General features: G+C 40.3%; 1 protein-coding gene across 3 annotated transcripts in view; it reads left to right on the plus strand.

The window, feature by feature from the left end:
- Positions 1-27901, plus strand: part of AP2B1 (adaptor related protein complex 2 subunit beta 1) — a 134174-nt gene that overhangs the window by 82165 nt on the left and 24108 nt on the right. For all 3 annotated transcript variants that reach the window (XM_073573646.1, XM_073573650.1, XM_073573655.1), the window contains 6 exons: positions 5450-5491; positions 8708-8854; positions 12417-12562; positions 17431-17560; positions 22733-22817; positions 23184-23270. In XM_073573646.1, coding sequence (XP_073429747.1) covers positions 5450-5491; positions 8708-8854; positions 12417-12562; positions 17431-17560; positions 22733-22817; positions 23184-23270 — 637 coding nt within the window. The remainder of the gene's footprint in view (positions 1-5449; positions 5492-8707; positions 8855-12416; positions 12563-17430; positions 17561-22732; positions 22818-23183; positions 23271-27901) is intronic.

A 27901-nucleotide genomic window follows, 5' to 3' on the forward strand; every position in this document is an offset into this window, starting at 1 on the left:
GAAAACTATGCATCATTTCCTTTGCACTTCACATATACTTGCTTCTCTGTGTTGGCATATAGCATAAAATCCCCCCCAAAAAAAAAACATTTAAGTTTGTGGATGTAACGTTAAAAATGTGGATAAGTTCACAGGGTATGAATACTTTTTGAAGGTACTGTATAAGTATTTGACAGGATGGTTTTTTAAAGGGAACCTGTTAGAATCATGCTGCCCGAACCACGATTGCAGCCAGGTCTGATGCTCTGAAACGCTGCAGCTCTTCAGAGGACATATTATATTTTAAAATGCCGCCCGAGGACTCTCTGCCTCAGCTGACTTATCCAATGCGGTTCCCTCTCTGCCTCAGCTGACTTATCCAGTGCGGTTCCCTGACAGCTCAGCATAGGGGGAGACCTGTCTGTCAAAGGAAATGGGGCAAGAAAAAGGCATCTGAGCACTAGTCTCTGTCTAGTCAGCAGAGACAAATGGTCGTTGACTGGCTTTGTAAAGTATGTTTGTTCTGAAACGCTGCAGCATTCCAGCGTGAGACAACACGGCAACCAACTGCTTCATGCTGGCTGGGGTTCGGCAGCATTGATCTGATGACAGATTCCCTTTTACGTGCCCTACAAGTACGTATGATCTCGCTATAGCACCAAGAATGAGAACCCGATTTTTAATTGTATCTCTCCTTTTTTTAAACATGTTGTATATAGTGTGTGTTTGTATATATGTATATATATGTGTGTAATCTTTTTTACATTATATGCAAATATAATCTAAGTACATTATAGTATAATGTTAGACAATAAAAAGTTCTTCTCCCAGCCAAAAAAGTACACAGCTTTCCAAAAGCCCTATGTACCAATTTTAACATTATATAAGCTGTGTTTTGTTTTTTGCTTTATTTTGGAGTGTCCAGAGTTTTGTATGCGAATCGATTCTCATTACCAAGTCCAGCAGTCAGTAATCTCTGGCCGCTGCACTGGAGCACTGACAATCCCGTCATCCACTTTTGATTAACCGTCTTGGCACAATGTCCTCATTGAGACTTCATGTACATGTGTCGTCAGGACAGGATAGTTAATGAAAAAGAAGGGCCGCTGATGACAGGAGATAGGAGGTGGTTCTTGAGGCTCCTGTCTGACTGCAACAGATTGAGCGTGGCCGATGGACTGGATCCTGCAAATTGATTCTCACCAACTCTACTGGAGTCACAGATTAGCTGGACTCTCATGATCTGTAATTACCTGCTGTTGCTGCTTACAGTGCACGGATAATATTGATCCAATGGTAAGTCTATTAGATCAGTGTTACCAACGATCTGTAATACAGAGACATGCAGATCACACCTCTTCGACATGTTTCCTAGCATTGGCTAATGTAGCACTGTGATAAAAAAAAGAAAAGAAAACATTAGTGACGAGGAACTGACGCGACCATTAAGGTAATAACTTATTGATCTTTGGGGATCCATGATTGCTGCACTGTCCTGTCTTGAATAGAGCAGTATTCATTCATTCATTCATTTCATTCATTCTTTGTGGGATTGTAATGGAAAGGCGATTACATGTCTAAACTTTTTCCTACTGTCCATTCAAGATGACGTCTTTGTGTGTGGTTCCTGACCCCCATTCTTGTGATTTGGAATTTTTCCCCTATATTATTGATCCGAATTAATATGCTGTTCTCAGAGTAGCGCTTTAATGGAGGAATTGCTGCGGTTTTTGTGTACATTTTTCTGTGTCTTGATTTTCCTTTAAAGGGAATCTGTCACCTATTTTTTCGACTATCAGCTGCCGGCACAGTCATAAGGGGCTTATCTACAGCATTCTGTAATGCTGTAGATAAGCCCTTGATATAACCTGAAAAACAAGTTAGATTATACTCACCCCGGTGTCCGATTTTGGTCCGATGGGTTTCGCGGTCCGGTCCGGCGCCTCCCATCTTCTTACGATGACATCCTCTTCTTTGCTTCCTGTCGCCGCTCTGGTGCAGGCGCACTGCTAGAAAATGGAAGGTGCCGGATCGGACCGCGACACCCATTGGATCAAGACTGGACTTCCCCTGGGTGAGTATAATCTAACTTGTTTTCTTCTCTTTCAGGTTACATCGGGGGCTTATCTACAGCATTACAGAATGCCGTAGATAAGCCCCTGATGGCGGTGCCGGCAGCTGATAGTCGAAAAAATAGGTGACAGATTCCTTTTTAAAGTGACGCTTGCTTTGGAGCAATTGTACTATCATGTCTTTAAAGTATGATATATTTTCCTGGCACTGCTCTGTTTTACAAGTAAGAACAGTGAAATCTATTTGTCCATTGTTTGTACTGTCGCAGTAGGTTAACGTTGCAACGACCTCTACACTTACTCTTTGCAGACATTGCTGTAACATGCTTTTGTGGCAGATATTAATTTTCTGCCTATATTTTGCTGTATTCTTCGAAATGTATATACGACAATATGTGTAGCTTCACTGAAACCCCAACAATTCAATGGCAGCATCATTCATCCAGAATGAAGTATCTGCAGCACATATGCTTGACTTTTAGGTTGTTAGCTGCCGCAGAGGATATGTGATTCACATAGTAGTTCAGGGCGCTCACACAGTTTCTAGGCTCCCATCCCAGAAAGAGGGAACATCAAGACAGCTTGTGCTGAAAGGGCAACTGAAGTGAGCATTTAAAGTACAGTCAAAAACACAATATGATTGTGCTGAGAGCGGAGAAACTGTCTGCCAGGATGAGAACTTTATGGGATATTTGCAAAGTACATTCAGCTAACATTGGGCATGTGTAGCACAATTAATTTGCCTAGTAATAATATATATAATATAATTTTTTTTTTTGTCTTCAAGAGCTCTTTGTTTTGCATGTCAAAAGTGCATTTAAAAACCTCAGCCTTAATTGGGGGAATAAGGCCGCAGGGCACCCCTTGTCCCCTTACCTTTAACTATGGGACCCCTTGTGGAAGTTTCTCTCTATGCTTATGCTTGGTTGAAAAGCAATGTCTGACTTTCATTTGTTCGTTTTTATAGATTTTTGATTTAGTATTACTTTTGTCAGATTCAAGTTATTTCTATTACGATTAGACTGCTTCCGGCCTTGCATTGAGCAAGACTGCACCCATCTAGCCGGAATGTAGTGGGAGTATGTGTACCACATACTTGTGGTCACATGACCACTGGCACCAGAGACTCCTCACTGTGAGCAATGTACACAATGTGGGAATTTGCAAGTCTTTTAAAGTATTTTCAATATATAGTGGCTTTTCCATGTTAAAAATCTTTTGCCTATTACAGTACTATAATTTTGCTTGGAATTTTTTGAAATCTCATCACTCACTGGAGAAAATCTGAAGTGAAAAATGTAATTTAGCAGCGTGGCAGAAACGACAGTGGATATCTCCTGTGTGAATGTTCTGCTAAAAGAAAAAAAAATTTCCCCTTCTAAAGCAATATAAAAGTGTTTATTTTTTTTATTTTTTTTTTTAAATACATGTTCTTATTAATGTACTGCATATTGAAGTCCCATTCCAGCGTTTATTCTTATTTTTTTATTTTTATTTCAACGTTGGGTATAACTAATGCATGTTCAGTGTGTGCATATAAATACTTTCCTGTTGCTGTCTTCTGCTGCTTCCAGCACTGCTCCGGATCTCTCCTGCTTCACAAAACTGCAGTTGCTCACACAGAAAACTGTTATATCCTTTCTTAATATAAGTCTCGGACGGCCTCGTTCTGCGTCTCAGAGACTGAGGTTGAAGTGACTTCACACAGAAACTGCAAGCCGGCTGGTCACTGCTTCGATGACATGATCCAAGAGAAAACCTGAGCTGTGCTGGAAAAGGCCGAAGACAGCAGCTGTTTTTTTTTTTTTTTTTTTTTTTTTTTTTGTTTGTTTGTTTTTTGTTTTTTTTAAATGAAGTGTTAGAGTGGTTCCATTCTAAGGTCCCTGACCCTCCTGTCATATTTACCTGTCGCTGTCTTCACCTTCTGCCACTGCCAATCTCCAGCAGGTTTTGACCTACCGAAACTCCATACAAGTGTATGAGAGCCTTGTTCTGGCTCTCATAAACTTGCTTTGAAAGCTTGTGATGTAATTTATGAATTCCAGCCAGTCAGAAGCTGCAGTACCAAGATGGCGCCGAAAAAAGATGATGGCGTAAGCATCGGCAAGGCCCTTGCATTAGAAGCACCACTCCAGTGCTGAATTAAAAATCCGTCTGGAGTGGTGCTTTATTAGTGTGTGTGTATATAATAATAGTGGACATTACTATTTCACCCAGGAAATATAACGGTAAATGCTAAAATCCACAAAGAGCCAGGAAATAAAGTGCCAGTGTCCATGCCATTGTGGGAGATTTACTAATAAAAGCACACTATGAAGAGTAACCTGGTGTTTCCTCCTATGGAGCGAGCAGCAGGCTGATGAACCGGACTCATGCCATGTGGATGGACATGCAATCTGGCATTGTGTCCTAAAACGTTTCTAGTTTCATAAGTGTCAGAATAGTTTCATAAATAAAAGGCTTTTCCCGACACATGTGGGATGGATAAAGTGCCCAAGCTTTTAAAAATACGTAATCGGTCCCAAACTTCAATATTTTTAACTTTATTGTCAGAAAACTGGACGACTTTGTACATCTGACCCACTGTTTTAAATGTACAACTATAAATTTAATTTTATATTAAAAATAGTTATAAAATAAAGGCACTTTCCCTTAATATCATAACTTAAAGGGAACTTGTCACAAATGTTACAATGCTGGCCACAAATCAGACTGCATGTACAAGCGAGAAGTTGATAATCATGATATATAGATTTGTTGGTAAAGATTCAGTACAACTTGTGTTTTATTCATTGAAATCCCTGATGATTGTATACATATCAGTCCTGTGGGGAAATTTTATTCAGACACCAGGATTTCAATAAATTTAATACAACTTTTCTTAAAAAAAAAAAAAAAATCATCTTCAATACAAAGATGTCTATCAATCTGATCATCTCATCCAGCTCTATTACCTCCTGCCTGCATATTGGATACCCTGTCCACATGACCGGTTCCCTTTAAACAGAGCGGCTATGCATCCACCATAATACAAGATGGCATTTATATACATACAAATAGCTGGACTTCACAAATTGGATCGTGTCCCCATCAGGTGACAACAAAAAGAACACGAAGTGTGATGTGGCCCATAGAAAAATAATCCGCATTGGTGTTCACCTGGGAGGTCGGCCAGAGTGACCTATAAATTGTTACCTTGTGTGATATCCATGCTGACAATCAATACTTGTTCTGCACTCGACATAGTGAAGATGGCATTTTTAGCTTAGTGGTATGTCTATACTCGGTTCTTTGAATGGACCTTTAAATATACCTGTCATGAGAGCCATCATTACTTTTAATGTTCCTGGATTATTACAATCAGTGTTGGAAATGTGACATCACTATTTCTCTTACAGTTGGGAAGCGATCTCGGAGGTGGAATTGGAGGAAGCCCAGCGGTAAGATTTTTTTTTGTTTGTTTATAGTAGTAACAGCCCCAACCGTTTCTTTTAAGGTACTGTCACACTTAGCGATGCACCAGCAATCCCGACCAGCGATATGACGCGGTCAGGATCGCTGGTACATCGCTAAGTGGTCGCTAGTGAGCTGCCACACAGGCAGATCTCACCAGCGACATAGCAGCAGTCGGGGGTCGCTACTTACCTGTCACACTAGGCGATCCTGCGTCCTCCCGCCCCCGTTCACGCTCGTCTCTCCACAGGAAGCGCCGCAGGAAGCTGACGGCGAGAAACTGTCCGGGACGTTCTCGCGTGATCAGCGATAACCAGCGGGGGAGCGGGTTGTAGGTAAGTATCAGACATAGCGATATCGCTATAACGTCACAAGTTATAGCGATATTGCTAGCGATATCGCTTAGTGTGACAGGCCCTTAACTCAATCAGAAAACGCCGAAAAATAAAGATGTTGTTTTATTGTAAGTATTCTATATATACTTAGGGCTTTCATAGAATTGCAAAGAGCACAAATATGTGACTGTGCCCAAATGACTTTACTGACATTTTCGCAGGGAAGAACACATGATGGCATAGCGGGGCTCAGCTGTAACTGATAAATGGTGACTGGAGGGAGATGGCCTGTTTCAGATGTGCTTGTGTCCCTGTACAAAGCTTTCAGTCCTGTATTCTAAAGAGATGAAATTGTAATAGAAAAAAAAAAATGTTTGGAAGACATGCTGTCACAGAAATAGAAAAACCGTGATAATTCGCACACTAAATTGTATACATTTGGTTCTGAGAATGGCTTTAGAAATAATAGGGGCAAATTTACGGCGTCAGGTTATTACTTTGATTTTTTTAGGAAACTTAAAAAAAAAAAAATGAGAACTGGGACGTGAGTGTTTGCAACTGGCACACTTTGCCATGTACTAGTTTCGTAGAATCTCCTTTTCCCTACGTCTCTTTATGTAAAGGGATAGACCTCATTCAGATGTCTTGATTTTCTACAAGTTGTGCCTTTAACCATGCATATGCCCCGATAGCCTCAGAAATAAAGAATAAACCGAGATACACAAGGCCATGTTTGCCGTATGTTAATAAAGGAATAGGCTGGTTACAACTAGTTATTTATCCACAGGATGGGTAATACATTGCTGATTTGGGGGGTTCTGACTGATCAGCAGATTGGGGACATTTTACTGCTGCCCTATTCATTCCTTATGGGGCTACAGTGCTTGGCAACCCCAATAGGGAATGAATGGAGAGCAGGTTGCACATGCACACCGACGCTAAAGTCTAGAGGGGATAAAGGTTCCTCATTTTACTAATCGGGGTCGGTCCCAGCAATCCCAACAATGAAACTGCCATTTATCTTACAAACAGTGGTTAACTTTTTTTTATGTATACAACTCCTTTTAAATGTTGATAAATTATATATGTATAATATAATACACACGCACACAGTTTGTCTAAGGCTGAAGCAGCTGTCAGGGCTGGAGCTGGAGTTGAACTGATGGATTCCTTAGGGCAGTTTTTTGGAAAATGTTTTACAATTGTGCATGCTGGGTAACATGGACACAGCCCCATTTTCCTTTTGATTTCTTATTAGGAAATCTAGTGTATGATCTACTATGTAAATTTTACCAATTACAAAAGTAAACGGTATATTTTTGCTCTTATCTTTAGTGTCTTTTTATTTTTTTCTCAAAAAAAGTTTAACAAATGTTGATAATTTCTATACTAAACCATATCCAAGTATGGTCCCTTTGGCTAAAGTCCATATTTTTGCACTTGTGATGTTGGAATTAGTTAATTTTTGGACACTAATTTGTGTTAGCCATTAGATACCCACATAAAGAGCAATGTGTCTATGTTAGGAAGGAACGGCTGTTAATGTTTTCATTCTGCTCATTGAGGTTCCAGCAGCATAGACTGTAGGAAACTGCAAAATTGCCTGCTAAAACTATGATCTCCCGCACAACAGAATTATATTCTTAGTGGAGCGCCACATACTCGCCGCTTGGCAAGCTTTAGGACTGGCCACAGACCGACGAAAGACTGCATAAGAAATATAAATTCATTCTTGATTACATCAGTCTGTATTAACAAGAACCCAGACAACTATGTTCACATGGCGGTTTTTTTGAGGGCCTCTTGGAGCGTGGCCGCTCCAAAAATGCCGGAGAAATTGCTTACAAACACTTGAAAAAGGTCAGCCCGTTAAAAAGATGAGAAAAAACACTTTGCAGTTCATATGTTCAGTGTTTCATTTTTTTTTTTTTTTTTCTTCCATGCTTCAGTTTTTTAAAACTCTTGTCAGATCTTTTTGAAGTTGCTCCTAACAGAATCCACTCCAAACTGGGCACTTCCCAGTCCGAAGCCTGCAAAAACCATTTCTGGGAAAAATCCAAAATGCTTCAAAAACTCTTCAAAACTGTGTTAGGAAATAGAAATCTCCTCCTAAACCTCTCCGAAGGAGGAGCGTTTCCTGAAGCGGTTTCTACTCTACAAAACTCGCTATTTTTGACCACCTCGAAAAATACTATCCTCCTAGCCTTATAAAGTAGTGTGCCATCTGTTACTAAGGGGTCAGCAAGGAATTCTAAATATCACTTACAATCCTAAAGTTAATTCACACACACAATTGCCTTTTGCCAAAAAAAAGGCAAGAACTCCCTTTAAATCACCACTTCAGTGTTGTTTTTGGTTGTTTTTTTTTCTACTTCAGCACTGCAGCATCGCCACTAATGTAAGTTCCAAGACTTTAGTAATAGACTTACCAGCCGCCGTCTAAATTTCTTCCCTGCACCACTCCGGTCCTGCGCTGCCATCTTGTGACCGCAACTTCTGACTGACCGGAAGTCAGAGGTAACGGCTACAAGCTCTCAATGTCAGTCTATATGAGCCTCATTCTGGCCTCGTTCTCACTCTCCTAAACTTACATTGAGTTGTGACTTCTGGGTCATCCAGCAAACATTGGAGCGGTCTGGCAGATCACAAATTGCTGGAGACAGATTGGAGTGTCGCTGATGGCGACCGGTAAGTATGATACTACTTGCAGGGAACTTACATTTGTGGCGCCACTCCAGCGGTAAAATAAAAAAAAAAAAAACAACCTGCTGGAGTGTTTAATTATTTGCATACTATTTTTTTTTTTTTTTTAATTCTTGAGTTTTTTTTAAACAATAGGTCTAATCACTTTTTTTTTTTATCTTCCAGGTTGGACAAACCTTCATTCCTTCCTCTGTTCCTGCTACCTTTGCTCCATCACCCACTCCAGCGGTGGTCAGCAGCGGTCTCAATGATTTGTTTGAACTTTCTACCGGTATAGGCATGGCTCCAGGAGGATTTGTTTCCCCAAAAGCTGTACGTATCACTGAGACCATTTTCTGGGGGTGTTGGTTATATAGAACATGCCTGTGACTGTGTCTTCTATAAATCTTCCCAAAGCTCTTTCTTTCATAGCTCATTGATGCAAGGTACAATGTACTTGGTGAAGGGGGATTGTTCTGTATTATTTATTGTGGTTTTTCATTAATTTGTAACATTTTCTTTTATGGAACACAGCAAGTATTTCAGTTGCAGGCAATTAGCTATTCATCCCCCGCAGTGAAGTTTAGTAAATGGACTAATTTTCTTCAATTACCTGCAGTTGTTAGGAGCTCCATTAAAGTATTGACTGTAATCAGAAAGGCCACTTAGAACAGACAATATGCAGGCGGATCTTGGAGACCATCCAGGACTGAATTTTTACATATCGATCTGCCTTGTTCTGTCTCTCTCACTTTTTTAGTTTCCGCCCCAAAAGTGGATAAATGAAAGCCTTAACCTGGTTGCTACAGACAACGTTTCCATCTTGTGATTTTTGACTCTCACTTGCTGCATTTTGATTGATTTTTTTTTTGTTTCTTGGTGTAGTAAATCTGCCTATACAGTTCAGATAGCGGTCAGCTGAATTACTTGTTTTGAATTTGTCATCAGGCATATATGCATGATCAACTTGCCTTTTTCTTCAATAGGGAGAGGGAAGAAAAAGTCCCAGACTGCTCCAGCAGCAGCTTTATCTCCCTTTTATGTTACATCACCATTTTTGCTACCGCATCTGAGAGTAGCATGATGTAGGGTCAGAGACTTTCATTCAGGCAATGGATCTGTTACTGGGCTCCTTTCTGCAGTATAAAATCACTATTTTATCTGCTGCGGATCTACCAGTTCTTTGAATGCTGAGCCCTGTATAACCCAACCCACAACACTGATGGGCAGCTTTCTGCATATGCACAGTGTACACATAAAGCTGCCAATCAGTGGTGGGGATGGGGTTATACTGAGCTCATGAATATAGAGGGACTACAGTTGTGGCCAAAAGTATTGACACCCCTGCAATTCTGTCAGATAATACTCAGTTTCTTCCTGAAAGTGATTGCAAACACAAATTCTTTATTATTATCTTCATTTAATTTGTCTTAAATGAAAAAACACAAAAAGAATTGTCCTAAAGCCAAATTGGATATAATTCCACACGAAACATAAAAAAAAGGGTGGACAAAAGTATTGGCACTGTTCGAGAAATCATGTGATGCTTCTCTAATTTGTGTAATTAACAGCACCTGTAACTTACCTGTGGCACCTAACAGGTGTTGGCAATAACTAAATCACACTTGCAGCCAGTTGACATGGATTAAAGTTGACTCAACCTCTGTCCTGTGTCCTTGTGTGTACCACATTGAGCATGGAGAAAAGAAAGAAGACCAAAGAACTGTCTGAGGACTTGAGAAACCAAATTGTGAGGAAGCATGAGCAATCTCAAGGCTACAAGTCCATCTCCAAAGACCTGAATGTTCCTTTGTCTACTGTGCGCAGTGTCTTCAAGAAGTTTAAAGCCCATGGCACTGTGGCTAGCCTCCCTAGATGTGGACGGAAAAGAAAAATTGACAAGAGATTTCAACGCAAGATTGTGCGGATGTTGGATAAAGAACCTCGACTAACATCCAAACAAGTTCAAGCTGCCCTGCAGTCCGAGGGTACAACAGTGTCAACCCGTACTATCTGTCGGCGTCTGAATGAAAAGGGACTGTATGGTAGGAGACCCAGGAAGACCCCACTTCTTACCCCTAGACATAAAAAGCCAGGCTGGAGTTTGCCAAAACTTACCTGAAAAAGCCTAAAATGTTTTGGAAGAATGTTCTCTGGTCAGATGAGACAAAAGTAGAGCTTTTTGGGCAAAGGCATCAACATAGAGTTTACAGGAGAAAAAAAAGAGGCATTCAAAGAAAAGAACACGGTCCCTACAGTCAAACATGGCGGAGGTTCCCTGATGATTTGGGGTTGCTTTGCAGCCTCTGGCACTGGACTGCTTGACCATGTGCATGGCATTATGAAGTCTGAAGGCTACCAACAAATTTTGCAGCATAATGTAGGGCCCAGTGTGAGAAAGCTGGGTCTCCCTCAGAGGTCATGGATCTTCCAGCAGGACAATGACCCAAAACACACTTCAAAAAGCACTAGAAAATGGTTTGAGAGAAAGCACTGGAGACTTCTAAGGTGGCCAGCAATGAGTCCAGACCTGAATCCCATAGAACACCTGTGGAGAGATCTAAAAATGGCAGTTTGGAGAAGGCACCCTTCAAATATCAGGGACCTGGAGCAGTTTGCCAAAGAAGAATGGTCTAAAATTCCAGCAGAGCAATGTAAGAAACTCATTGATGGTTACCGGAAGCGGTTGGTCGCAGTTATTTTGGCTAAAGGTTGTGCAACCAAGTATTAGGCTGAGGGTGCCAATACTTTTGTCTGGCCCAATTTTTTGAGTTTTGTGTGAAATGATCAATGTTTTGCTTCATTCTCTTTTGTGTTTTTTCATTTAAGACAAATTAAATGAAGATAATACCAAAGAATTTGTGTTTGCAATCTTTTTCAGGAAGAAACTGAGTATTATCTGACAGAATTGCCGGGGTGTCAATACTTTTGGCCACAACTGTACATGACAGCAGTTTTCCTAGTGCTCTACTGATAATTTCCAGCTGATAAAACCGTAATCTTATCAGAACTATAACAAACAGCCAAATAAGTGACATATCACTGGATTCAGGGTCTCTGTCCCTACATCATGCTGCTCTCAGATTAGGTGGAAAAACATAATGACTGTTTCCCTTTAAGAACAAAAGGATTGGGCATGATTTGTTTCAATTCTTCTTTTCCATGAAATCTACTGCTGAGAACAATGCGAGATACCACCAAACCATCAATGGTGAACAGCTTGTAATGCCACTCATCTAATGTGCATGGCCACCTAAATTCTTCCAATTTTTAGGTAAACGTAAAAGCACATCATATATTGCTGGTAGGATTATTTTCTTTATGCAGTTTCATCTGTGGTCAATAAGTGTACATGTAAACGTAATTTTGCATTTTGAGAGGAAATACGATATAGGCCAAATTCACACATGTATAAAAAATCGGCCAGTTTTCATGCAGAGAAAGCGGATTACTTTTCATCCGTATTGTAGTCTGTATGTTTGTTTTTATTTTTTGTTTTCCATTAATTTTCATGGCTTCTATTCATTTTGTAGTGAATACTGTGGAAATGCATAAAAATGAGTAATGCGTCGTAGAGCTCATCCGTTTCACACATTCTCCGTCCCCCAAGGCTTGAAAGCAGGAACACTTACCTTGCCCCCTTGCTACAAGTTCCTGAACAAGTTACTAGTAATTGAGATTTTTATGTACTTGACCTATAACAGTGAAAACGAGTCTATTGCCAGAAATCAGGTCCTGCTGCTGGTAACATTTTGACTTGTTGCTCTCAAGGGTGAATCCTCCATGTAATGAGTACGTTGTGCAATCCCTGATAAATGCATTTGCTAGAGGAGACATTGAGTCAGTTTGTTAATTGGGTAATGTAGCAGTAATTCTCGTGTGTGCCCTTTACTAGGTTTGGCTGCCTGCTGTGAAAGCGAAGGGGCTGGAGATCTCGGGCACTTTCTCCCACAGGCAGGGGCACATCTACATGGACATGAACTTCACCAACAAGGCCCTGCAACATATGACGGACTTTGCCATTCAGTTTAACAAGAATAGGTAAGATGAGATTTCTGACTATTTCTACACAGTGACATGTGACAAGATTTGTGTAGTGGAAAGAGATACACTGCGCTATACTGGGAAATAAAGAATATATAACTGGGTACTCACTTGTTGGTATATGAAAAAAATACGTGATGGTGGATATATAGCAGTATCCTGAAATTATTCACCTTGTTTATAGACGTATATTGCTTTTCATTTGGATGCCAAAACTGCTAAATAAATAATGTAGGGTTAAAATAGAAGTGAACCTATTGTTGCAGTACAAAAACAAATTGAACCAGGCTTAATTTACTCACTTGAATGTATCAGCAACATAAAATATGTGCTGTAAATGAAGCCGTTTCAGGCACTAAAATTGGACTGTTGCAGCCTGTTTCTGATGTAGAATAATACAATAGTTTGAGATTAAAATAAAACACTAATTGGAGGAGGATAAAATATGAGTTAGCAATGACCACTGAATGCTGACCTTACAGCATGCCAATTCCAACAGGCAAGGTTAGGATGATTGCCCTGTGCAGAACAAATAGTGGTGCAGGTCCTGCATAGTGAATGAGCATTAGTGGCAACTTGTGCCCGCTAGTGGAACGGGGTGCTTGTGTCTGGTGCACTTACTTGCAGGGCCAGTGCTCGGTGAGGCAGGCTTGGGTGCTCAGCGTGTGGGCTGCTGCTATTCCGTAGGAAAGTAGAAACCGCCGCTACCTCGCATCCAAATGAAAGGCAATATACGTCTATAAACAAGGTGACTAATTTCAGGATACTGCTATATATCCACCATCACGTGTTTTTTTTCATATACCAACAAGTGAGTACCCAGTTATATATTTATTTCCCTGTATAGCGCGGTGTATCTCTTTCCATATCAGCTTCAGCTTTTTCAAACAGGCACCAGCACAGAGCCTGTTGTCCACCGGCTGCATCTGGGAATATTGGACCTTCCCCCTCTGTCAAAGTGGATTTGCGCCAGTGTGTTAATTTTACATCAAGATTTGTGTAGTGTGTTGTTTTTTTTTTTTGTTTTTTTTTCTTTACATGAAGAGTTCCAAGTTTAAAAAAAAAAAATAAAAGTGCTTAAGTTAGTGATGTAACTTACTAATGTACTTCACTTTTGAAATGTTCTTTGACCTTCAGCTGCAAGCTCCAGTCCCAGCTGCTCCTCTTTCAGTTTTCATCGGACACAGTAAAGGGGCTGGCTGAATGCCAATCTCCATAGCTAAGCCATCTCCCCTATTTGTCTATGTATCTATAACAGGGAAGGGTGATGGCTTAGCTATTGAAAAGAGTCAGTCAGCCTCCTCCAGGAAACCACAGGAAACTCTGCACTTTGAGCACAGAATGAAGCTGCGTGGAGAGCTTAACGTACTAATTTTGAAGGCATTATTATGGAAGGTCTGACCCCGGGTACCCCACTTATTGCTAAAGCGACCACTAGAGCAGTGGTCACATATAACCATGGCCAAAAATGTTGGCACCCTTAATATTGTTCCAGAAAATGTAGTCTTTCTCCCAGACAAGTATTTCAATTTCACATGTTTTGTTATACACGTTTATTTCCTTTGTGTGTATTGGACCAACACAAAAAAACAGACAAAAAAGGCAAATTAGACATAATTCCATAATTTACAAAACCCCAAAAATGGGATTGATAAAATTGTTAGCACCCTCAACTTACCATTTGGTTGCACACCCTTGGGAATAAATTACTGCAATTAATCGCTTCCTATAACCATCTACAAGTTTATTACACCTCTCAACTGGAGTTTTGGACCACTTTTTTCTTTTGCAAACTTCTCCAGGTCTCTCATATTTGAAGGGTGCCTTCTCCCAACAGCAATTTGAACCCCCCCCCTTTGTATCGTGTCTCCCTCTTTGATGTGGGTTCCGATGCTGAGCTCGCATCTTTTCCGGCACATGACAGCTGATTTGATCAGCTGACGTGCGCCTAACAGCCGAGGATGGAATCGCGATCCACCCAGCTGTTAATATGTTAAATGCCGCTGCCAATCTCAGAGTGGAATTGGAATTTGACATGCATGCGCCGGAAGTGTGTCACAAACCACACACCTATCTGCACCCCTGTCGCATTATCACATGGCGCTGATGCGTTGGCATGACAACCCAGGGTCTGCAGGAGATCCCTGTGGTTGTCATAGCCAATTTATAAGCACCGCCCAGTGGCCGGCGCTCATAGCAGATGAGCATTTCTGCTACACAGAGCAAGGCTGCAGCACAGAAGACCGCAATGGAGACTATTGAATCATGTAAAAATTGAAAGTTTTTCTTAAATAAAAATCGTATTAAAATTCAAATGTCCACCCTTTTTGCCCCATTCAAAATAAAACAAATATAAAAATACACACATTTGGTATCGCAATGTCCAGAAACTCCCTATCTTTCAAGATATAAAAGAAATAAATCAGATCCGTGAATGGCGCAACGAGAAAAAAAAATTACAACCGCCAGAATTATGTTTTTTGGTCGCCATAACAGGTGATCAAAGCCCAATAAAAAACTTCAGCCTACTGCGTAAAACCTAAACCCTCGCCCAGCCCCAGATCCCAAAAAATGGAGGCACTACGAGTATTGGAAAATGGTGCTTTTTTTTTTTCAAAGCTTTGGATTTTTTTTTTCACACTTAAATAAAAAAGACCCTATATGTGTTTGCCATCTACAAACTCGTAATGACCTGGAGAATCATAATGGTTGGTCAGTTTTAGCATTTAGTGAACATGGTGAAAAAAAAAAAACGCAACCCAAAAATAATTGTGGAATTGCATTTTTTTTGCAATTTCACCAAACTTAAAATTTTTTCCAGCACAGTATATGGTAAAATTAATTATGTCGTTCAAAAGTACAAATGGTTCCGCAAAAGACAAGCCCTTACATGGCCATATTGACGGAAAAATAAAAAGTTATGGCTCTAGGAAGAATGGGAACAAAACAAATGCAAAAAAAGGAAAATGGCTAGGGGTGAAGGGGTTAACATCTCTCCACAACTGCTCAATGGGATTTAGATACTGTATTTTCACTGATGCCAATTAACTATCAATAATTCCTATACAGAGTTATTTATGCAGTGGTTACTTCATTTACATAGGGGACTTTGAGCTCCCCCTGTTGTCGGGATCAGTAAAATTATCAGCATCCAGACCCCCAGTGATCACAGATTTATGATCTATGTTGTGACTCCAACAGTGACCTTGTTCTGATGGGAGCATTTGTATCTCTTTAATTTCTCTTTTTTTTTTTTTTTTTTTTTTTTTTTTTTTTGCATTCCTCCCTGTGTTAATTTTTTGACCTCCTGAGTGACCAGGCCAAATTTTTCAAATCTAACATTTCACTCTGTGGTCATAACTAAAAAAAAAAAAAAAAAAAAAATCAACATTTTTCAGTGATTTCTAAGATTTTCTTTTTCCATGACTTTTTATTTATTTATTTTTTTTTTTTACTAACTGTTAGTGGCAAATTTGGGTCCATCTATTTTATGTTTGTGTGAAAATATCGGAAGTTTGACGAAAAGCTCTAAAACCAATGTGTAGCTTCTTAACTTTTTGAATGTTTATATCCTTAAACCAGATAGTTATGCTAAAAAAACCCTCAATAAATAACATTTACCATGCCTACTTTACGTCACGATAATGTTTCCACTGTCCGGTTATTTTGATAGGATGTTAGAATGATTAAAAGTTTAGCAGCAATTATTCATATCTTTTTTTCAAGGACCTTTACAAAACCTATTCAGTTTTCTAGTGACTTTAAGGCACCTGTATATTGGACAACTCCCAAAATTGATATGATTTTAAAAACTGCACCCTTCCGAAAAATCCAAAACTGCTGTCTGGTGCTTTGTTAAACCTTTCATATGCGTTGCAGGAAATGACACAAACTCGAAAGAATGGAATGAAAAAAATTATATTTCAAATAAACTATTGCTAACATCATACTTGTCCACACTATCTGGCAGAACCCCGAGGCCATTACTTGACCTCGAATTTCCATGGCAACCATCGAGATCTCGGGATGCTGGTAGGGTGAAAGAGTCCCCTCCGCGTATTAACCATCTGTATGCGGTTGTCATTGACAGCATCATCTAAGTGGGTTATACATCCGTGATTAGTGTCAACACCGATCGGGGGCTATTCGGCAGCAGCTGACACCTTCTACATTTTCACCCATATTGGAATGCTTGGATTTTATTTCTCGTTTCAGTAAAAAGAAATCGCAATGGTTAAGGGTGCAATAAAACCCTATTGCCAAAATAAGGTTTGGCCCAAAATGCATGCATAAAAAAAAAAAGCCCGAGACGGTGTCTAGTCTTATTAAGCTGGTGATGATGTGATTTTTCTATTTGATATCAGACTCTTGTTTGTACTCTTCTAATTTACTTTTGCTATTGGTGTTAAACAGCAAATTACTCATAGTCGTTAAGTATTTGACACCTAGAAGAGCCGTCCTCAGCTCTTCTGCCATGTTGACCCGTTTTTTTTCTGTCCTGGTTGGATTCTTATCAGTTACATATTCTAGATCTACAGGACCTATCAATATAATCTTCTTTGATCCTTCTGAAAAGCCAACATCTGTAGGGGAAGGAAGAGTATGCTCCAATAAACTTTTGCGGAGAAGTCTGTCCCATTAGCATCATTCTAAGGATGTGTGCTGCCACAGTTGTTGGGATGCCGATCTTTTGCTGCCCGTTTTTGACGTCTAATCTGATAATTTTAGGTGCATATTTCTCCACACGGGGCAAAGATTTTCTTGCGTGCAAAACCCAGTTTGTTGAATAAACTGTAGAACTAGATTTCTGTTGCCATCCACTCACAACCGGATGCTAATAAGTGATTTTTCTCTCTTTATTGCAGCTTTGGAGTAATTCCTAGTGCCCCATTGGCTATACATACACCCCTCATGCCAAACCAAAGCATTGACATTTCCCTTCCTTTAAATACTCTGGGACCGGTCATGAAAATGGAGCCACTTAACAACCTCCAGGTAAATACTAGCAGAGTTTTTGCTATTGATGCATATTTTGCTGTAACGTATCATGGAGCTGGGGTGTGATTTCAGTGTTCCTTCGAGCTTTTGTTTTACTATAGAAATAAGGAGCCAGCTAACAGCAGACGTTGTAGGCATAGACAACAATAAGAAAATGTATGTGTCCAAAGATGGGACTCATACCCATTAAAGCATATTTACTGTTTGAAAAAGCATCTCCGCTGGGAGTGCTGGATCATGTATTCCCAGTGAGCCATCTGCTCCCCCTATTCATTCCTAGCAGTGTATCTACGTAACTAGAGAAATCAATTAGTTTATACCACCCAAGCCAGACATGTCATTACTGACTGCCATCTCCTACATGACTGTTCTGCTCCCTTTTCCCTCGTGGCAACATTCCAGATTGGTGGCACTGTAAATGCAGGTGGCAATATGCCCTAGTTTCACATCCCAATCTGTGACAATATTAATTTTCTTCTTGTGATCAGATTTTTGGAATTCATCTTTAAAGTACTTAGCAGTGTGTGTCATTTTTCTTATTACTGTCCTGCTATGTGATTGCTTTGGCTGAATTTTACTTTATTATATCAGCTGATCTTTTTAACCATATGGATCTCGCTTAACTAAACCTTTACTGTCCTGGTTCTTGACAGAACAGTTTGCAAAGAAGCTGTTTGGTTCTCTCTAGGCAAACACTGTCAGCTTTCCTTTTAATATGGATTGATATAGGCATGAACACTGACATATTTTACGCAATTCGGTGCCGTTAAATTTATGTTATACATTGTAATAACGCATAGCGGGAGATTCACTAGTTTGGCAGGACATTGCTTCCCCCAGAATAGTCTGACCTTAGTACCTGTAATCAAGCTCATCAGCTTTGAAATAACCTCCTTCCCAACTGATTCCAGTACCGCTGCAAATCTTCCACGCTTGAGCTACGTCCTCTTGATGTGTCCATTCCTGACCATACGCAGTGAAGCTTGGTGTTTGCTTCAGGCACTTCACATGTCCAGTGATCCTTACTAAGGCATTGTCAGAAAGGACAGTGTGTGCATGTGCAAGTTTAGAAGTTGTGCTGGAATCGCTTGAGCTCCAGGGAAGGACATTGGTCATGCCCAGGCGGCAGTATTATAGGGACTGAGGCAGGACTAGACTGGGAAAAGTGACACTTCACTGGGCCTAGTTCTAGCTCATTTGCACTCTTAGGTTGGCCTAGGACATCAAGGACATTAGTAGAATGCAGAAAGAGTAATCTTAAAGTGTTTTGATGGGGTCTTTTAAACTACCATAGTCACAAAATGTTGGGTATATTTGGCTTTGGGGTGAAATTTCAGGATGAACCGAAAATGCACCTTTTCAGGTGAACTTAATGTGACCTTATCTAAACCGTTTACTATACTTGTCCACTGTTCAATGTTTCAGTACTATTTTACAACTTCCCTAACAAGGAGCTCAATGGCAAAATTCACAAGAGGCGTTTGATCCATGAATCTGCCAATAAATTTTAGGTTTCAATTAGAATAGGTATTTAATCAGTCCTCCACATCATGCTGTTCACATTTTCAAGACCAAAATGACACCTAACAATTGCGCAACAGTACCTTGCCATTGCGAGGCTTCAAGCAGGATGTTCTCAGACTGAAGTGGACTATGAGAGTGTCATTTGCAGGTTGCAACAGATACGATGGGAAAAGTCACAGAAAGGTAGAGAAGTGGATGTCCTTTGGCCATGTGCCACACCCTGCCTGCTTCATTATGGACAATACACTTCGGAATTGAATGATAAATGCCACACAACTCCAGGCACATTTAAGGGAGTTGAGGCACTCAAGTGTTGTCGGACCATTTGAAACCTTTTACATCAGCATGATCTGAGTGCTAGACAACCTGCAAGAGTACCTGACCACACCATCAAGCACAGACGTCATTGTAAAGAGTATCTTTGTTGGATGAGCGACAAGTGGGCCTCAGTGGTGTTCACTGATGAAAGTCGATTCAAGCTGCGCAGAAACTATGGCCCCAATGAGAGCTCGGAGAGCGCTATGCATCAGCCACTGTTGTCAACAGCCTTTGGTGGTGTTACAGTGTGGGCAAGTGTCTAGTCAATACAGAACTGGCCTACACTTTGTGTATGGTACAGGGACAAGCCCCTACTACTTGAATAACATCATTAATCCAGTCATTTGCCTCTGCGTGAACAATACTGGCCTAATTTTAGCTTCATGGATGACAATACTCCAGCTCATCGAGTCTTTATGTAGAGGCTTGTAACTCTGTACACCAGAACCTCAATTGATGCTCAAAGCCACACGACAAGATGAGACATTGGCATTATTGTTGGGGCATACCCACCACTGTTGTTGGCTTTTGTTTCAATAATTTGCTTGAGATGAGGAAATCGAGATTCCATGCTTTAACTTAAATAACCCTACTTTCATGATAAAATATCGCTGTAGTGAGAAGTTTTTACGTTTTCCATAAACTTTACCCGAAAAAGACAAATATCCCTAACTTTTCGTCAGTAGTGTAATTTTCTTTTTTTTTTTTTTTTCCATTTTGTTACAGCTGCTATATAATACAATTGGTTTATAAATTCACTTACTTTACTGAAACGGATGAGAGAGAAACTGACTACTGGAGGCTGGACTACTGAAACAATTGAGAAGAGTTGACCTACATTTTGCTTTTCTTTTTAACTTCCTTAAAAATGAATGTGAGGTAAAGCCTCAGTTGTTTCCATAACTCCTATTCATTTCTGTGGGAGTTACAGTAACCACATGGCTCAGTCATTTTGCCTGGTCCCGTTTCCCCACCTCAAGTGATAATGGCGATGGACCATTATTTGCGATTTTTGGTCATGCATTCGTACTGGTGCCTTGGGGGTCTGGGATAGCACAAAGGCTTGAGGAGCAGCTGTGTATTGGGAAGGTCTATGCATAGGATAGGCAGATCTGAGGAAGATTTGCAACATCATGTTTTATCATCAGTGTGTTGCTGAAAATATCCACCTCCCTGGCATCAGAAAATGAAGACACATGGCAAAAGATATAGCCCTGGTACCAGAAATAAAAATGACTATAACATTAGATTTATTACATCTCAAACCATTATGTAGTGGATTCACTGCTTTTTGATACAAAGCAAGGTTGTTAAAAAGGCGACAACAAAATTCTAAAATTATAATTTGCATTAAGTTCAATTCTATAACCCTTTTTTAACTAATTTTGAATATGCTGGAAGAAAAAGTGCTGTAGGACCTTCATAAAGGAAATACGGTATTTGCTTCTTACATTAGTCTTCCAAGATTGGTCTAAATAGATTGATTAACCACCTCATATGAGTGAATATGATTAAATAGGTTTAAAGGTTTTTTTTTTTACCCTCCCGCAGATATGTGGCCTAGCCTCAAGATTTGTCACAAATGTATAGTAGACCCGGATCTCTGACAACGGCACGCATGTTCAAGACTTCTGCATTTTACTACTATTTATGGCAAATCCTGAGCATGTACAAGATTGGGGAATGCCTATCTTGCCAAGAAGCATTGGTAATGTCCTACAATAAGTTTCCGGTGCCAAGTTTGGGCAATATATTTCTTTCTACCGAAAAGGCCTGTTTTTTCTTAGGTGTGATTAAAGCATGACACAAATGATTAGTGTGTAAATGGGAATGTAGAAAATGGGAGCTCTGTGCTGTTTAGTAGCTTCCCTTAACAGCAGGTTGCACGCAACATTCATTTCAATATGGAGCCGAGTTGGAGACTTGCTGCATTTTTTTTTTTGTTTTACTTTTCCCTGTCCGAGAGCGAGATAAAGACAAAGACTATAGAGGAAACCTGCTGACTTATATACTCTGTATTGCAAGGTTCTTTGTAGAAACTGTGACCGGATTGCAGCTGCTCTGTACCTGTAACATCGCAGGCAAGGGTAAAAGCTTTTGTGCCTATAACTACTTTTCTTCATCACTGTGCTGCATTGTGTTCTGCTATGTTTCCTTACAAAACATGTCATTTTCTGAACGTAAAGGTGCTGAATTCCAGCCGTATACATGAGAGAAGAGTTAATAAATTTGAAGGGCCAGGTCAGAATTCTGTGGCTGCTGGAATGGAGCTTTGCGACAAGCCTCTTACATGCCGGCAATCTTGGCTCTTCTATTGATTAGCCGGCCTGGTGCAAGATCATCATTGCGGTATAACGCATATATGACCGTGCCAGGCTGGCTATTTAAAAAAGGAGCTACTGATGCCGGTAGGTAGGATGGAAAGGTTCTCACTGCTCTTGTCCCCTGGCCAGACTACTGACCTGGCCGCTGGACTAGAGACCTGAATAACTGGCCTAGTCAACTGAATAAACATAGTAACTAATCAAAAGATATTCTTCCAGCATCAGATCTCTTGGGAATAGCACCCACTTAATTGGTTGTATTCTTTCAGTTTTTGCTTCGGCAGCCTGGCAATGACATGGGGACATTCAGAGCACTGAGACACTTTCATTAATGTGACAACCATGAGACAACAGTATGTCCCCCCTCCACCCACAGAGCTGTAGCTGTAGGACATGTCCTTCCACCAGGACGCCTCTCATTGGTTTTGCATACCCGAATATCAATAATTGTATGAGCTTCCAATTCCTTATGATATAATGTAACCCTTTGTGACAGTTTGGCAGTCCTGTTTCTCAGAAAAGTAATGCAGTAATACAGGCCTTCAGGAGGGTTTACAACCTTATTTTAATATATTGTATTTTTTTTTTTACCAAATAACTAAAATACCTTGTATCTCATCACTTTTCATAAATAATTCTGGACTAATGGCAGGCTTACATTTGCATCTGAGGTTCTTTTTTTTTTTTTTTTTTTAATTTTTCGTTTTGATCACGGACCAGAAAATAAAAACAAATGTGAGCGCAGCTGCAAATCTAGCCAAATCCACTCCCATCAGTAATAACCCGAAAGGGCCTTCAATTATTTATAGCACGGCATATAAGTACAGATGTCACTTCTGTTCACGCGCTTGAAAGAATGATTCAGAAACCGCCAAGTAGAGATGAAGGGTTAATGGATGTTATGACCCCTTCAGATCAGAGGTGGGATCTCGGATGCCGGGGTCACAATGCTAGTTGTAAATCTAGCAACTTAATTCTTGGTTCTCACTCTTGTGTGTGATAGGTGGCTGTGAAAAACAACATTGATGTTTTCTACTTCAGCTGTCTCATCCCGCTACACGTACTCTTTGTGGAAGATGGCAAAATGGGTAAGAGAACATTTTTTGCATGCAAGACACCCTACTGGGGAACCTTTCATACATCGGGAGTCAGGGTCTCATGTCATTTAAAATCCAATTATTCTTCTTGTTCATAGGATGTAACATTTTATATCTTGTACCCTTCTTCATGCCGGATGAATCAGTACTGCGCACATGAGCATTGACAACGCTGATAACATAATCTGTTACCAACAACCGTCCTGCTGACTACTCATCCGGCACAGAGCAATTTGTGTGCTCAGACTAGCACTACACACAGTACTAATACCTTACCCTTGAGATTCATGGAAGCTTCTAGTTATGTCACATTCACGTTTGTTGCTCCTTACCATTGATTATGCTTTCATCCTTTAGAGAGGCAAGTCTTCCTGGCCACATGGAAGGATATTCCTAATGAGAATGAACTGCAGTTCCAAATCAAAGAATGCCACCTGAATGCAGGTTAGTTGGGATCATCTGTTTTTTGTGTTTTACGTGCAGATATGCTATTCGGGAATTCGGAGGTCTACTGGGGTCTAGCGTCTATTTTAGCAGAACTGAGGGCCCTAATAAACAACCCTTTTATGGAGACACGTGCAAGTTTCATAGCTTACGTTGGCCACTTTTATCAATTTCAAAGACTGTTTAATAGCCTAATACTTCAATGTACTGGTGCTGCTGCAAAAGAAAAGGGGAAATTACTGATCAGTGTGTCAACCAATTCACAGTTAGACGTGTGTACACACTTCTGTAGTAATAAGCGTAATATGTGCTAAAAGTCTGTATTAAACATAGCTGCATTGTTGCCAGGAAATACTTGGTAGTACTTATCATACATGGTGGTATTATGGTTCATGTTTCCATTGCCCTTGATGGGCATAATTGCCTGATGTATTGCATAGGTCTACCCAGTAAAATGAACCCTGAAACCGGACACTATTAGTCAAATTGCTTTCAGGATCTGTTACTTAACTAGATTAAATACCGCCTATACATAATGAACCCTTTAAAAATAAGAACTTTGAGACTTAGGGCCTGCATACACATTAGACTTAAAGGGCTTTTCCCACAAACAAAAGTACATTTTAATCAACAGATCTTGGAACAATATGTTCTACCATTGAATGTGTTTAAAAACAATGTTCCTGTGCTGTGATCTAATATATAAAGCTGAATGTGTGCGTATGTATGTGTATATGTCCGGGATTGGCATCTGCACAGTCGCTGCTACAGCGACAAAATTTTGCACAGTCACACGTCTGAACCCCGAGAACATCATAGGCTATGTCGTGAGGCGAAATTTTAACCCCGCGCGTTCCAATTCACCAAACAATTTGGCCTATTATTCTTATTTCTATGGTCTTATCGTCCTTTTGTAAAGCTGGAAATAACACAATTTATTACCGTGCCAACACAGACCACCCTCTGACACAGACTGCAGGGGGAACCCAGTATCACACAGGATAGGATTAGATACATGGCTCAGCAGTCAGTATCACACAGGAAAGGATTAGATACACAGCTCAGCAGTCCGTATCACACAGGAGAGGATTAGACACATGGCTCAGCAGTCTGTATCACACAGGATAGGATTAGATACACGGCTGAGCAGTCAGTAACACAGGAGAGGATTAGATACACGTCTGAGCAGTCAGTAACACACATGATTAGATACACAGCTCAGCAGACATCACACAGGAGAGGATTAGGTACACAGCTCAGCAGACATTATCACACAGGATAGGGTTAGGTACACAGCTCAGCAGACATTATCACACAGGATAGGGTTAGATACACAGTTCAGAAACAGGATGTGCCAAAGGAGAGGACATTTTCATTCCAAGAATTCCACTCATTCCATCTGATTTTGTTTTTTGATTTTAAACGCCTCCAGTTTCCAGTTCAACTGCTATTTGCAATGTCCATTAACAATGCTCAGGGACAGTCCTTGAAAGTAATAGGGATCGATTTGCAATCTCCATGCTTTTCTCATGGTCAACTTTACGTGATCTGTTCAAGAGTTGGAACTGCCAAAAATCTGTTCATCTTTGTACCGAAAGGAAAAACCAAAAATCTTGAATGAGTTGAAAATAAAATACTATCAATACTTGGGTAATCATTTAGTTAATTTGTGTTGCAAATCTGTAGTGTTGAATATATGATATGAAATGTTTTTATGTGCAATATAATCATTGTAAGCATAGTAATCTTATAAATGTGCCCTAGCTGTCTGCTGTGTAATGACTGTGTCTGACCATAGATTGTTTTAAGTGATCAAATCATGTGTTTCTTGATGTTCTAGCACCACAAACTTTATTGTTTAGATATGAAACATTAAAGAGAACTTTCCCATCCCAAAACGTTATTAACCTGGAGATATGGGGTTAAAGAGAATCTGTCAAGTAATTTGTATGTAGTATACTAATAGTATCCTGAAATAGGACTTTGATAGCCCTTTCAGGATATGTAACTTTTCTTTCTGTATGGCATACGGCAGTCTGACTCATTCAGTGACACTAGTGCGGGTGGGAGGGCTGATTATGGGCGGGGAAAGGAGTGTGAATATGGGGTAAGCAATATACATGCATGACTTGCCGACGCAAGAAAATAAATTTATCCGGGGCTTACAGCAACACAAGGGGGCACATACAGAAATAAAAATGGCATATCCTGAAAGGGCTGCCTGAGTCCTATTTCAGGATACTATTAGAATACTACATACAAATAACCTGACAGATTCTCTTTAATCTGCAGGTTAATAGCGTTTCAAAGGTGCCCGGTTGCCATACTGATAGCCCAGCTACTGGGAGGAAATGGACTTTATTCTTCCGGGCATGTTCCATCTTTCAGTTACAGAAACGCAGCTTCAGTCACTGCTCAGTAAATGGTGAGCGACGGCTGTAATTTCTCCCCGGCAGTGACTGACAGCCGGCTTTTTACTGATGCTCTACTGAGTAAGCGGTCAGTCCGTGTTGGGGTGCGGTTACACCGTTGCTCACTATGTACTGAGTGGTGACTGAAGCTGTGCCGGCCATGTCCCAATGATTGAAAGCCAGAGGCTTTTGGAATGCCATCAACCTACAGATTTATACCTTATCTGCAAGTTATTAGCATTTTGAGACCTGACAGGTTTAAGTGGTTATGACAGTTTGTGTCATTAATGGTAATTATGCAAATTGTCTCTTCAGAGAGGAAGAGGACTAGAACTCTAGTGCCACCTATTGGAGGTAGCAATCCTAAAAGTCAATGTTGACCCTTTAACGAGCCCATATATTGAAAGTTACCACCTATCCATAGTTTGGTGATAACCTTCTGATCTATAGGGTGTGACAACTGCGCTCCTTACCAATCCCAAGAACGGGGCTCTAAATGCCACATTGTAATGGAGGGGTACCCATGCATATGCACCACCACTCCGTTCATTCTTTATGGAACTGCCAGAGAAAGCTGGGTAGTCCAGATCCTCCTCACAGTAAGATATCACCTTCCAAAGGTGGGTGAACACTTTTTGATTTAGTTTTCCTTTAAATTCCTTAAAAGGATTATTCACAACAGATAAAGTGTGTTGGGATTTCTTTAATGTATATATGGAGTTTGCCTCAGACATTGTGGGTAACAGAGAAATTCCATCTCATCACAATTCACATATTTCTACATCCTGTAACCAGTCTCTGGCTTGGTATGTATTAACATCAGAAAAAATAACTTGTCCAATACAAGAAAGAAAATCCAATCCATTCTTTATTCAAGTCGGTCTCCAATAAAAATGTAGTCCAGGGCTAAGTTGTAGAAAAGCAATACAGCCGTATGCGTATTTTAAGCGCCACATGTGCTTTTAGTTCTAACATGACTAGCTATGGCTAAAAGCACGTGTAAATGCGTAAGCTGCTGTATTGATTTGCTACAACTTATCCCTGGACTACATTTTTATTGGAGTCCGACTTGGAGAAAAGATTGAATTGGATTTTCTTTCTTGCTCTTATTTTTCAGAAACCTTGCCATGATTGTTTTAGTCAACAATTGTATTTCCCATGATGTAACAATTCTAGTCTTTGTGCCGTTCCTCTGTTATTCTTTCCAGAAATGTATAAATAAATTTACAACTGGGTGGCAACATTCAGCTGGTCATAGAGGTGTGTCCCTGCACAGTCTGACTCTGTCAGAACGGAGTGGACAGCATCGATGTGCAGGCACGCACCCTCAACAGGTAGCGCCCATTTCATAAAATGCATGGCACAATCAAGATTTCTTAGAAATATAGTACAAAATTGTTCTTTCTTGAGGAGTACAAATATTTTTACTTAGAGACAATCAGGTAAGCTAACAGTTTAATTTTAAACAAAACTACATCCTCACATGCTTTCTTTAATATTGGGTCAAATATGCATGACTTCTGGCTTTTTTTGTGTGGGGTGGGGGGCGCTTAATGCTCAAATGCTAGTCCTATGGGGATAGTTCTCCATATTCCTTGGACTGTTGGAAGTCGTTTTAGTAGTACCAAGTTTTGTAGCAAGTATACTGTCTATTACAAAGAGAAGATACTGGATCCGCCACGTGCATTAGATCCATTAGCAACCGTAATCCAGAGAGACAAACCTGGCGGAATCACCTTTTTCCCTAATAGTAATGGGATGCAACCACAAGCAGCCATTACTAGGAATCTTAAGCAAACACTCTCATCAAAATTATTATTATCTTAATATATTGCAGTCTTCACATTATATGGCACTGTGTACTTATAATTGCTCATTTTGCCCTTCTACCCACCTAATTCTTCTGTTTTCCATCAGGTCTATGACATAATTTAAAGGGAATCTGTCACCCTATTTTTCGCCTATTAGCTGCCGGCACCGACATCATGGGCTTATCTACAGCATTCTGTAATGCTGTAGATAAGCCCCTGATGTAACCTGAAAGATAAGAAAAATGACTTGTATTCTACTCACCCAGGGGCGTTCCGGGTCCAGTCTTGGTCCGATGGGTGTCATGGTCCGGTCTGGCGCCTCCCATCTTCTAACGGTGATGTTCTCTTCTTTGCTGCCTGCCGTGGCTCCTGCGCAGGCGCACTGCTCTTCCCTGTTGAGTGCAGAGCA

The sequence above is a fragment of the Dendrobates tinctorius genome, unplaced genomic scaffold (genome assembly GCF_039654945.1).
Source record: "Dendrobates tinctorius isolate UK_male_01 unplaced genomic scaffold, ASM3965494v1 ptg000007l, whole genome shotgun sequence".
In the NCBI taxonomy this organism is placed as follows: Eukaryota; Metazoa; Chordata; class Amphibia; order Anura; family Dendrobatidae; genus Dendrobates; species Dendrobates tinctorius.